Below are 14,111 nucleotides of genomic sequence, written 5' to 3'. Positions count from 1 at the left end.
CACTTTTGATAGCTGCATCTGGCTCGCAGACAAATCTTTAATCTCAATGGTTTTTTATCCATGAACACAATATATGATATGTTTCTACTTATATGTATCTTCAATTTTCTTCTTCAGTGTCTCATAATTTTCCAAGTAGGGGCCTTTTAGATCCTTGGTAAATATATTCCTAAGTATTTTATTTTTTTAATGCAATTGTAAATGGAATTGTTTTCTTAGTTTCCCTTTCTGATAGTTCATTATCAGTGTATAAAAATGCAACTGATTTCTGGATATTTATTTTATATTCTGCTACTTCACTAAATTCATTTATCAGTTCTAGTAGTTTTTGGTGGAGCCTATACAGTTCTCTCTATAGTGTCATGTCATCTGCAAATATTGAGTTTTACTTCTTCCTTTCCAGTTGTGTTGGCTTTTATTTCTTCTTTTGTCTGATTGCTGCAGTTAGGACATACAGTACTATATTGAATAAGAGTGGTGATACTAGACATCCCTGCATTGTTCCCAATCTTAAGAGAAAGGTTTTTAGCTTTCGCCCATTGAGTATGATGTTGGCTGTGGGTTTGTCATGTATGGCCTGTATTGTGTAGAGGTATGTTCTCTCTATTCCCCCTTGATTGAAGAGTTTTTATTGTAAATGAGTGCTGGATATTATCAAATGCTTTTTCTGCATCTACAGATATGATCATGTGATTTTTAGCCTTCATCTTGTTTATATGGTGTATCATGTTTATAATGCCAATTTTTACCAACCTTGTATCCCTAGAATCCCACTTGATCATGGTGTATGATCTGTTTAATGTAATACTAGATCTGGTTTGCTAATATTTTGTTGAGGATTTTAGCATCTGTATTTATCAGGATATTTCCTGATAAATGCTTGAAGTGCTTGCCTCCATTTCATTTTCTAGTCTAGTGTAGTGTCTTTATCTGGTTTTGGAATAAGGATAATGCTGGTCTTGTAAAATGAGCTTGGGAGTCTTTCTTCCTTTTGAATTTTTTGGAGTAGTTTGAGAAGGATAGATGTTAGTTCTTTTTTGAATGTTTAGTAAAATTTTCTTGTGAAACCATCTGGTCTATGACTTTTGTTTGTTAGAAGTTTTTTTATTACTGCTTCAGTTTTACTAGTCATAATCCGTCAATTCAGAATCTCTGATTCTTCCTGATACAGTTTTGGAAGATTGTATGTTTCTAGGAACTTATTATTTCATCCAGCTCTTGGTTTCATTGATATTTTGTTTTTTAGATTTTATTTTGTTGATTTCAGCTCTGACCTTTATTATTTCATTTCATCTACCCTCTTTGTTTGTTATTTTTTATATAGTTCCTTTAAGTGTAAAGTTAGAAATTAAATTATTTGGGATTTTTTTCTTGAGGTAGGCCTGTAATGCTATACGTTTCCCTCTTAGGACTGCTTTTTTTGTGTGTGTGTCCCATAGATATTGAATTGTTGTGTCCTCATTTTCATTTGTTTCAAGGCATCTTTTGATTTCTTCCTTGATCTCATTGTTAACCATTCACTGTTTAGTAACATCTTATTTAGCTTCTAGGTCTTTGTGTGTTTTTCATTAATTTTCTTGTGATTGATTTCTAGTTTTATACCATTATGGTCAGAGAATATGCTTGATATGATTTCAATCTTCTTAAATTTATTGAGACTTATTTTTTGTCCTAACATGGTCCATCCTGGCAAATGTCTTATGTGCACTTGAAAAGAATATACATTACATTCTGCTTTGGGTGAAATACTCTGAAGGTATTAAATCCAGCTAGTCTAATGTGACACTTAAGGCTGCCATTTCCTTGTTGATTTTCTATATGGAAGACCTATCCATTTTTATTAATGGGGTATTAAATTCCCCTACTATGGCTGTATTACTGTCAATCTCTCCTTTTATGTTTATCAATATTTGTGTTACATATTTAGGTCCTCCTATGTTGGGTACATAGAAGTTTACAAGGGTTTTATCCTGTTGTTGGATTGTTCCCTTTATTATTTTTTAGTATACTTCTTTGTCTCAGAACATAGCTTTGTTTTAAAGTCTATTTTGTCAGATATAAGTATTGTTACTCTAGCTTTTATTTATTTCCATTTGCATGAAATATCTTTTTCCACGTCTTTACTTTTAGTCTGTGTATCTTTCATTCTGAGGTGTGTCTCTTGTAGACAACACATATATAGGTCTTGTTTTCTTATCTGTTCAGTTACCCAATGTCTTTTGATTGGAGCATTTAAGCCATTTACATTTAAAATGATTACTGATAGGTACATATTTATTGCCATTTTAGTCTTTAAACTGTGTTCTTCTGTTTGATTATTTTTATACTTCTTCCTGTTCTTTTTTATTTTATTTTATTTTATTTTTATTTTCTGAGAGAGATAGAGACAGGAAGGGAGAGAGACAGGAAGGGAGAGGGATGAGAAACATGACCTCATAGTTGCATCACTTTATTTGTTCATTAATTGTTTCTCATATATGCCTTGACCCAGGAGAGGTGCTCAAGCTTAGTCAGTGACCCCTTGCTCAAGCCAGTGACCTTGTGATCAAGTTGATGATCTCACGCTTAAGCTGGAGAGCTCACGCTCAAATTAGTGAGCCTACACTCAAGCCAAATGAGCCTGTGTCAAGCCAGTGAGCTCTGGGTTCTGAACACGGGACCTCAGTGCCCCAGGTCAACACTCTATTCAGTGTGTCACCACCAATGTTAAAGGACCTGTTCTTAATGCAGGCCCTTTAACATTTCTTGTAATACTAGTTTGATGGTAACAAACTCCTTTAGCTTTTTCTACTCTGGGAAGCTCTTTATTTTTCCTTCCTTCAATTTTAAATGATATCTTTGCTGGATAAAGTAGTCTTCAATGTAGACCCTTGCTTTCCATCACTTTGAATAGTTCATGTCAATTTCTCTGGCCTGAAATATTTCTGTTGAGAAATCAGCTAACAGTATTATAAGAGCTTCCTTGTAGGTAACTGTCTTTCTCTTGCTGCTTTTAAGATTCTCAATTTACCTTTAACCTTTGCCACTTTTATTATGATGTATCTTGGTGTGGGCCTCTTTGGGTTCATCTTATTTGGAACTCTGACTTTCCTGGACTTGTGTGCCATTTTTCTTCACCAGGTTAGGGAAGTTTTCAGTCATCACTTCATCATCAAATAAGTTCTCTATCCCTTATTCACTCTCTTCTCCTTCTGGGATCCTTATGACGCAGATATTGATTTGCTCCATGTTATTCCAAAGGACCTTAAACTATCTTCACTTTTTAAAATTATTTTTTCTTTTTTGCTGCTATGATTGGGTGTGTTCTGCTACCTTGTCTTCCAATTAACTGATTTTAATCTTCTGCTTCATCTAATCTACTGTTCACTCTTTTTAGTGTATTCTTCATGTTAGATATTATATTCTTCATATCTGACTGGTTCTTTTATAGTTTCTATGTTATTTCATGTTGTTGATAGTTCTCACAAAGCTCCCTCTAGTTCTCACTAAGCTCCTTGAACATCCTTATAATCATTCTTTTGAACTCTATACTTGGTAAAGTGCTTGTCTCCATTTCATTTAGCTCTTTTTCTGGACATTCTCTTGCTCTTTCATTTAGAGCATGTTTCTCTGTCTCCCCAGTTTGACTGCCTCTTTGTGTTTATTTCTATGTATTAGGTAGATCTGCTGTAATTCCTATTCTTTGTAGGGTGGCCTTATATAGTAGGTGTTCTATGGTACCCTGTGGTGCAGTCTTCTTGATCACCTGTGCTGGGTACTCCAAGAATGTCTTTTGTGTGAGTGATATGGGCCCTCTTGTTATAATTGAGTCTTGATTGTTACTGGCCCATTTGAGCATGGGATCAACCTTCAGGATGGTTGACTGTGAAGCTCAACCTTGACAATGGCATGAAGTTGCTGTGCAGGTCCTTACCACATAAAGTGGAATGCACCTCAGCAGGGTTTGGTGCCTGCCAAGATCTTCCTTTGGATATGTCACTTATGAAGCTAATTGGATCCTGCTCTGATGTTGTCTGAAGCTGGCCACTGGGTGTGTTAGTTCTGGGGCCTCTTGGGAGGGATGCTGACATTGGCCAATATCATACATTGCCAGTGACTAGCCCTGGGCAACCTATTTGGAGCTGAACATCAGGCCAGCTTTCACCAGCACTGAGTCCAAGGCAGGTCAGAAAAGTCCCAAGAAACCCTGAGATCAGCCTCTGCCAGACTCCACCTCCCAACTGCCTATTAGGCTCAGTCACTGAAAGAGACTTGGCAATATTCAAGATGCATACTATAAATCCCTCAGTGAATAAAGGACGAGTGGTATTCACTAGATTAATACAGGTTCACACTCGGTGCCAGTGCTGGGTCTGAGAGCACTCAGCAAATGTCCCAGGGTATATCAAGTCTCACCGACACCAGCTGGGTGCTCACATACCTTTGTGGTGGGGTGGGGTCTCAGGGAATCATCATGGTGAGATCAGCAGTTTATCAGGGTTTCTTTTTCTTTTTTTAAGGAACCGGACCCAATCTACTTGAGCTCAAAGAGTTGTTGGGGTACAGAGGGAAGGGTGTGTTTTACAGGGGAGCATGTGGATGTTCCCAGATATTGCTAGGGGAAGGGTGGTATATATGTGTTTGTTTTTATTATTCATCTTTAAATTGTTTGCACACACTTTCTGTATTTGTGATATGTATGATATATCCCACAATAATTTCTAACTCAGTCAGTAAATACTTGTTGATGGACTTGATAGAAAGTAAATGCAGTACGAGTTCTCCTGTGGACCTCCCAGTGAACAGAATAAACCTAAACAGAAGATAAAACAAATTTCCCCTCAAATCAAAACATGTTCTTTTAAAAAACAAGTTTAATTGAAAGTGAAAATGTTGAATAAAACCAAAGGGCATATATTATGCTCAGTACAGCTTCCTCCCACCTGACCCACCATTCCTCCTCATTTAAGGCCTTTTTATGTTTTCGCCAGAAAGTCTGGAAAGGCAAAGATAAAGAGAGAATCCCGGAAGTGGCACGAGCGGAAGAAGCACCCAGAGGCAGTGGTGTGCACACTGTTTTCCCACGTCAGTGGAGTACATCGCACAGGCTGCTCTGCACTGTGCATCTTTTCACATTTCTTGGAGAGCTTTCAATATCAGCCTTATGGATTTAAAGTCTTTTTTTTCACAGTATTTCCTTGTGTGGCTATGCTATACTTTATTTAACCAGACCTCACTGCTCAATATTTAGGTTGTTTTCAGTTTCTGCTCTCACACACATTTCCGCAATAACCATCTTTATGCTTACATCTTCTTACACATATGAGTGCATCTGTAGAGTAATCCTGGAGTGTAATGGATCAAAAAATGCCTCCATTTAAATTTTAGTAGCTGTTGCCCAACCCCCTCCAAAAAGACAGAGTTCCACTTTGCAGTTCCATCACCAGGACACGAGAGTGCTGCTTTCCTGACATGCCTGTGGTATGTGCTCTGTCAGTCTTTATTTGCAAACCTAAGAGGTGAAAATAGTACTTCATCCTTTGGATTTATTTCTTTAACTCTAAGTGAAGATGAGGCACTCTCTTTTTTCTCTGATCTTCCAGTTTGGGTCCAGTGTCCATTTTTCTTTGGTTTCTTGTCCCTTTACGTAATGTTTCGTAACAGCTCTTTCTATACAAGTCTTTTGCAATTATTTTTCTAGATTTGTGTTTCTCCTTTGTTATTGCTTGTAGTATTTTACTTCTTGCAAAAACTTTAAATTATTAGATAGTCAAAAGTATCAATTCAGCTTCTCTATATATACAGTAGGGGGGGTTGTTTCATTCTTAGAAAAGTCTTTCCTATTCTTTTTTTTTAATTATTAATTTTAATGGAATGACATTGATAAATCAGGGTACATATGTTCAGAGAAAACATTTCCAGGTTATTTTAACATTTGATTATGTTGCATATCCATCACCCAAAGTCAAATTGTCTTCCGTCACCTTCTATCTGGTTTTCTTTGTGCCCCTCCCCTCCCCTCACCCCCGGTAACCACCACACTCTTGTCCATGTCTCTGAGTCTCATTTTTATGTCTCATTTATGTATGAAATCATATAGTTCTTAGTTTTTTTTCTGATTTACTTATTTCACTCAGTATAATGTTATCAAGATCTATTCATGTTGTCATAGATGGTAATATATCATCATTTCTTATGACTGAGTAGTATTCCATAGTATATATGTACCAAAGCTTTTTAATCCACTTGTCCACTGACGGACTGTTTATCGGGTTTTAACAAACCAATATTTGGCTGTGTGAAAGGAGTACTCTGCACTGGTCAAGCATATGAAGAGAATATTTCTCCCTTCCTGGAGCCACACAACTTAATCTGTCCTAAAATCTGCCAGGATCCCAATCTCAGCAGGGCAGGTTGCTGGGATTCAGGAGAGGGGGATATGCTAGTCAGTTTTAGGAGAAGATGGGGGTATGTGTGGCCATACTCCAGAGCCACACAATTCAGTCTGTCCTGGATTTTGTCTAAATATCAGCAGGGTGGAGCCACCAAGAGTCAAGAGGATGGGGCCACCAGGATCCCAGAATATGGGGTTAGTGGGTCTCCCATAAGGGGGAGGCACCAGTCAATTTCATGAGAAAATGGGAGAATAGCCCCCAACCAAAAGTCACACAACTCAGTCACTGACAACCCTTGAGTCTGCCCAGACCTCTGTATCCCAGGCCAGGAAGCCAACTCCTCATCAGAGCTATAGCTTTCCATCAGGCTGATGCTATAAGGATGATTAAGCTCCACCCTAGAAAGATAAGAGTCTGCAGTGCAATAGAGTGACTTGGCACAGGGGGTTCTGATGGCTGTCCCATCAACTCTCTCCCTAGCGCCGAAAACCCCAGACTCTCCTTGCATGACTCTTGTCCACTCTACCCTTCCTTCACCAGAACTCAGGGTGAGTGGCTGTGAATGAGAATGTGCTTACTAATGAGGGTGCCTACAAAAATCATGTGATCTTATCATAGATGCATTAAAGGCATCTAATAAGATACAACATCCATTTATGATTAAAACTGTCAATAACATGGGTATAGAAGGAAAAGTACCTCAATATAATGAAGGCCATATATGACAAACCATCAGCCAACATCATACTAAATGATAAAAAACTGAAAGCTTTTTCTCTAAAATTAGGAACAAGGTAAGGCTGCCCAATCTCTCCACTCTTATTCAACATAGTGCTAGAAGTTGTATCCAGAGCAATCAGGCAAGAGAAAGAAATAAAAGACATTCATATTAAGGAAGAAGATGTAAAGGCTTCACTTTTTGCAGATAAGAAGATCCTATACATAGAAAACCCCAAAGGCTCCACTGAAAAACTATTAGAAACAATAAATAAATGAAGTAAAGTCTCAGGATACAAAATCAATATACAAAAATCCACTGCTTTCTTATACTTCAACAATAAAACTTCATAAAATAAATTGAAAAAAACAAACAATTTTTGTTACAACTGCAACACAAAATAAAATAAAATATCTAAGAAGAAACTTAAAAAAGGATGTGAAAGACTTATATACTGAAAACTACAAAATATTATTGAAATTGAAAAAGACACAATGAAGTGGAAAAATAGTCTATGTCCATGGGTCAGAAGACTCAACATAGTTTATAATGACCATATTACCCAAAGCAATATACAGATTTATTGTAATTCCTATTAAAATCCCAGTGTCATTTTATTAAAGAAATAGAACAAAAAAAATCACCAGATTTGTATGGAATTATAAAAGACCCCAAACAGCCAAAGCAATTCTGAGGAAAAAGAATGAAGCTGGAGGTATCACACTACCTGACTTCAAATTATACTATAGAGCCATGATAATCAAAACAGCATGGTATTGGCAGAAAAACAAACATACAGAACAATGGAACAGAATCGAGAGCCCAGAAATGAGACCACATCTATATGGACAAAAATCTTTGACAAAGAGCCAAATACACACAATGAAAAAAAGAAGTCTTTTTAATAAATGGTGCTAGGAAAATTGGAAAACTACATGCAAAAGAATGAAACTTGACTACATCTTGTTACCCTGCACAAAAATTAATTCAAAATGGATCAAAGACCTAAATATAAGATCTGAAATAATAAATTACATAGAATAAAATATAAGTAGTAAACCTATGGATATTTGTTATAGAGAACATTTTATTAATTTGACCCCAAAGGCAAAGGAAATAAAGGCAACAACAATAAATGAATGGAACTATATCAATATTAAAAGAACAGCAAAAGAAACCAACAAAACAAACAAACAAAAAAACAGCCAACCAAATGGGAGACAATATTCACAAACAACAGCTCCAATAAGGGTTTAATGCCCAAATTATATAAAGAACTCACAAAGTTCAGCAATAAACAAGCAAAGAATCCAATTAAAAAATGGGGAGAGGACTTGAACAGACTCTTCTCCTAAGAAAACAAAAATGGCCAACACGTATATGAAAAGATGCTTATCTTCGCTAGCTATTAGAGAAATGCAAATCAAAACTACAATGAGATACCTCTTTACACTTCTTAAGTTGGCTGTTATCAACAAAACAGGTAATGACAAGTGTTGGAAAGGCTGTGGAGAAAAAGGAGCCCTCATTCACTGTTATTAGTAATGTAAACTGGTTCAGCCATTATGGAAGACAGTATGGTGGTACCTAAAAATGTTAAGAATAAAAAAATTACCATATGACCCAGCAATTCCTTTACTGAGTGTCTACTCAAAACCCCCAGAAATATCAGTATACAAAAACACATGCATTCCCATGTTCATCACAGCATTATTTATGGTGGCCAAGACAGAAACAACCAAAGTGTCCCTCAAAAGAGGATTGGATAAAAAAGATGTGGTCCACATATACAATGGAATACTACTCAGCCACAAGAAATGATGACATAGTGCCATTTACAACAACATAGATGGACCTTGAGAACATTATACTAAGTGAATAAGTATATCAGAAAGAGCTAAGAACTGTATGATTTCACACATAGCTGAGATATAAAATTGAGACTCATGGACATAGATAAAAGTAAAGTGGGTACTAGGGGAAGCGATGGGAGGAGGGGAGTAAAGAGGGACAAATATATGGTGATGGAAAATGATTTGACTTTGGGTAATGGGCACACAACACAATCAACAGTTCAAATGCTATAGAGATGTTCACCTGAAACCTATAAACTCTTATTGATCAATGTCACTCCATTAAATTTAATTTCTAAATAAAAAAGAGGGTACCTTTGTATCTAGTGGACTCATATCTCTCTGGTAGACAGAAACCCTGCTACTGTTCATAGCCAGATGTTATGTGGGTGCCTCTTCTGGTGTTGGTGCTTTGGTCTGGGGAGCCTGATATGGGTTGATATCTCACACTTCTCAGGGGGGGGGCCTTTGCAGCTGAGATATCCCTCTGGAATCTCAGTGACCACCCATGGGAGTGGGCCAGCCCTTTTTGTGTCTTCGCACTTTCTGCAAACTCGATGTGGCTTCTTCTGTAAATCCTTGGTTATAAGAATTTTATTCAGCTAGTCTTCAGTTGGTTGTTCAAGTTGACTGCTCTGTATTTTTATTGTAAATCCAGTTTGGTCTGGGAAGGAGGTGAGTGTAGCTTCCACCTACTCTGCCATGATCTTGGATCCCTCTGAAGTCTTAACATAAAGACACCAGCAGAGGGCTGTGCCCACAAGCTTTTTGGCCTTGGTGGGAGTTTTAATTGCACCAGGTTCAGGTTTCCTTGTCTAGGATTTTGACCCCTGATTATAGGCTTTGGCCTTTCCTCTGGCTACCATCCTGATGAGGGCTTAGGAAAGACCCAGCATCATCCAGCTGCATCCTCAAATCCACCCAGCTGCAAAATGATACTGGTTTGTCTGGAACAGTTTTATCATGGAGGGAGATTTAAGATTCATGGGACTAAGTGAAAATGCCAGAAGTGTGGCAGGTGAATGGGGATGGGTGTCCATAAGAATTATTTCTGTATCTCTGTGTCTAGGTGGCACTCTTTGGGACAGTGTCCAATTTTGTCCCTCAGCCCTTGGCTGCAGTGTAGATCTGTCATATGAGCCCATCTGAAAAGGTTTCTAGGAGTCATTGCAGCCAACGTCATCCACCCCCATTCTCAACCACATGCCGTCCCCAATACAAAGAAGCCAAGAGAGCCCTAGGACCTCTGTTTATGGTTTCTAGTGGCCTGAGCCTTTCCTCACTGTGGGACTCAGTAGCAGATTTCAAAGGATTTAATATCAGGTTTGGCTATACATTAAGCATACATCACAATAGCTATTGTTTTATAGATGAAATAATTTCATTTTTCTTGATTGTTTTCATTTGGGTATCTGGATTTGATGTCAAAATTTATGCAAACAAAATGGAACTAAGGTTCATGAAGGAAAATGTAAAAAAGTTTCCAATAGAGGGAAATAAGAAAAAGCCTTGGTACATTTCTCTTTCAATTGGTAGTCAAGAAATTGGCATTTCTTGCTGATATTGATGATTTTTCCCTAGGCTCTAACTGAAACACACTCCTCTACCTATTCTCATGGTATTCCATGAAGAAGGCAGGAGAATGATGCACATGCATGTAAGATCACACATATACACATGTATGATCATATGTGCACATACCTTCTTGGGCTCTTGGGTGGCATTTGCCATCATTTCACATCATACTGATATGCTGGCTCTGTGACAGAAAGTAAGTAGAGTGGGTCACCATTTCTAGAGGCTATGTTCTGGAAATATTTAAATTTCCTCTTTCTACCGCCCTGATTCCACCCTTCAAACTGGCCTGGATTGGCTTTTAAGATAAGAGCATTTCACTGGCTCACAGGAGCTTGAGGTATAAGAGAACGCCACTGCATGGTAAAGGAGCTTCGTGTTGCACTCTCAAATAGACTGCAACAGAAGGCATTAAAATTTAAAATGTTTATCCCATCCAACCTCTTGCTTTATAGATAAAAAAAATTCAGGCAAAGTAATACAATTATTTGCCCCAAGAAGTCATACAGAGCAAGTTCCTCTCTGCTCTTTGTTCCCAGGAACGGAATTCCAGTGATGGGAACGGGATTCTAGAATGGTCTGGCAGTGTTTTGAGAGGATGAGAAGCAGGGATACTTAAGGAGAAGGCAAAGCTGGGGCATTTGCGGGGAGGAGGGAAGGCTGGGCTCATGGGGAGCTGAGGTACTCACTCCTTCCCTGAGTTGTTGCAGGTGTTGGCATTGTTTCTGGCCAGGGGCCAGCCGCTGCAGGAGGCAGAGAGAATGAAGCATGGGAACATGAACTCAGCTCCAATTCATTTGCCTCAGGTGGGTAGTCCAGTACCCCTACCCTGTTCCCCAGGACTTCCACACAGCTTGAAGAACAGAGGGTATCAGGGACTAAAATATTTTGTGACTAGTTAATTCTGGTAAAAGCCTTGGGGTGAAGAGAGGGTAAACGCTTGGCTAAAGGGAGGCTTCAGAGTGAATGGGGATCAACCATGTGACTCCACCTGGCATCTGACTCAGATTCCACTCTATTTCGTTCAGTTTAATCATGTGAAAGTGGCAAGAACGGTACAGCCATGGACCTAATGTGACACCTGTGCTTCAGGTGCTCTCAGGTAAGGCAGGTCAAGTGCCTGGTACATCAGAATGGACCCATCAGCAGTGGTGACAACTGGCTACCCTGGTCTGCACAGGCCTGGCTCTCAAAGAGTAGCCCTGTTTGGAAATTCACTAATGGCTGCCACTTCCAATTTTCAGGGTGAACTTAGGACCGTGGACAGAATTGCCCCAGTTGTTAGTCTCTCCTCTCCCATCCCCTGCCTTCACATTCATCTTAAAATGTCTGGTCCTGCCACCCCTGTTCTATATGAGGATCTGGTAGAAGGGGGAGCTGGTTTTGCACCCAACGAAACATTTACTTAAAGCTGAATGGCCTGACCAGGTGGTGGCACAGTGGATAGAGTGTCGGACTGGGATGCAGAGGACCCAGGTTTGAGACCCTGAGGTCGACAGCATGAGGGCATCTGGTTTGAGCAAAGCTCACCAGCTTGGACCCAAGGTCACTGGCTTGAGCAAGGGGTTACTCGGTCTGCTGAAGGCCCATGGTCAAGGCACATATGAGAAAGCAAGCAATGAACAACTAAGGTGTCCCAACAAAAAACTGATGATTGATTTGATACTTCTCATCTCTTTCCGTTCCTGTCTGTCTGTCCCTATCTACCCCTCTCTCTGACTCTCTCTCTGTAAAAAAAAAAAAAAAAAGAAAAGCTGAATGACTCAGCACTTCATGGGAAAAGGCATTATCTCCAAGTGGTCAGCTGCCAGGGCATACTTATGACATGGATGGTGTAAAGAAGCCAGCATGGCCTCCCCAAGCTGCCTGTTCATAGTCACTGCAGATACTCATAGGAGACCTGGAGACCAAAGCCAGCAGCCCCAGCCTGACCCTCAGGGTCCCTCTTCTACAATGCTGACTATCCAGCCAAATGCCATTTGGGGGCTTCTACGTGTCCTACCCAAGTCTCCCTCTCCTCACCCAGGCTTATTTGGGGATTGGTTCCAATCATCTGAAAACCCAGGAAAGAAAACTTCCCTGTGAGATTGTGAAGAAGTGAAAATTTAACTCTGTGGGGCAGTGGCCTGTGTTCATCATACTCTGAGCCAGTGATCCCACAAGCCCAAACCCACTGAAGTAAGACCTCTCTTTGTGTGCATTCTGCTTTGCCAATGGGACTTGCCTCAAAAAGTTAAGGTCTTCATTTCCCAGGAAGCCTCCCTAATTGATCAGCTATTATCCTGCACCATCAAATTAATCTATCCACTCTGATCCTTCCCGCCACTGACCAGGCATTTGTGATTCAGTCAAGCCTGGCCCTGGTCCTATTTCAACTCTCCACTCATCTGATCACACTGGGGAATCAGCAGAGTCTAACGTTCACTTCCATTAGTCTAAGGTTGTGGAGAATTCAGTCAGTTTAGCTAAAGAAGTCTTTGCTTGCCCAAAAGGAACTAAGCAGGTCTGGTTGGCTTGCCATCAAACCTCTCTTTCCTCCCTCTTTCCTTCTCTTGCTCCTCCTCCTTCTCCACCTTCTCTTTTTCCTTAGCTGCCAACAATCACACCCCCATCTCATCTTTCTGGTTCAGCAGTGAGTAGAGCTAAGGCCTTGCAGTCAGAAAAAGCCTATGTGGTCTGGGAAGCCTGGTCCTGGGAACTTGGGATGTCCCTGCATAGATTGTGGCCAGCACCCACACCCTCCACGGCCCCCTTCCCACAGCCTGAGGAGCCCAAAGGTTTGCAGGCCAGGCTCATGTGAAAACAGGAGCTCAAGAATGTCCTTCCAGGGGTCCTTTGCCTCTCAGTCAGCAACCCTCACACCTTCCCAAGCAAGAAAACAATGTGGGTCTCCTAAAGTGGGCTTATATCAAGGTGGGTTATAGAGCAGTCTAGGAGGAGGGTCCTTTGGTGGGCAGAGATGGGTCAGGCAAGGTCCCTCATGTGTGTCTCTGAAAGTTCCAATTCCAGAGGACACTAGCTCAGCTATGAATAGGATGGGTTAGGGGTCACATGAGGCTGGGGACTCTGGTTTACTCTGCAGGACTTCTTGGATTTGGGTGGGGACAGTTAGAACACTCAGTGCTCCCCTAAGACAGAAACTTTCAAGAAGTAACTTACAGCTGAACTAGCACATGATGCCTCCTGCTGCTTGCCTGGTGCAGGTGGCTTTCTCCCACTTCGGACCCTACCTTCTTTCTCTGTCTGGAGGCTCCTGGGTGCCCACATTGGACTGGGCATTGCTTTCTTGGCTGGACACCTCCTTGAGCTCAGCTCCGTGGAAACGCTCCAGGAAGGAGTCTGGTCTCTGTTCCCGGTGGTGTAAGTGCCTGGAAGCCCACACACGCAGCGCGATGATGAGGCGCCACAACCTGGAAGGGCACAGATGGGCAGCCAGTGCCCGGAGGAGGAAGAAGAAAGCTCTCGTCTCCTTGGTCCTGGCTTAGGTTGCACCTCACTCTTCCAGGGCCTTGTATTTCCATCTCCTTTAACACCTGCACCCTGAACACAGCCTCCCCCTCTGTAAGGGATGCCATCCTCATTATGGCTTTG

General features: G+C 40.5%; 1 protein-coding gene across 1 annotated transcript in view; it reads right to left on the bottom strand.

Moving 5' to 3' along the window:
• Window positions 1-14,111, bottom strand: part of CNGA3 (cyclic nucleotide gated channel subunit alpha 3) — a 68,087-nt gene that overhangs the window by 36,432 nt on the left and 17,544 nt on the right. The window contains exons 3-4 of the mRNA XM_066264846.1: window positions 13,751-13,930; window positions 11,210-11,263 (exon numbers count right to left, since the gene is read on the bottom strand). Of these exons, the coding sequence (XP_066120943.1) occupies window positions 11,210-11,263; window positions 13,751-13,930 (234 nt within the window). The remainder of the gene's footprint in view (window positions 1-11,209; window positions 11,264-13,750; window positions 13,931-14,111) is intronic.

Source organism: Saccopteryx bilineata, chromosome 3 (genome assembly GCF_036850765.1).
Source record: "Saccopteryx bilineata isolate mSacBil1 chromosome 3, mSacBil1_pri_phased_curated, whole genome shotgun sequence".
In the NCBI taxonomy this organism is placed as follows: domain Eukaryota; kingdom Metazoa; phylum Chordata; class Mammalia; order Chiroptera; family Emballonuridae; genus Saccopteryx; species Saccopteryx bilineata.
The sequence above is the reverse complement of the archived record's forward strand: the minus strand, read 5'-3'. Positions and strand labels throughout refer to the sequence as shown.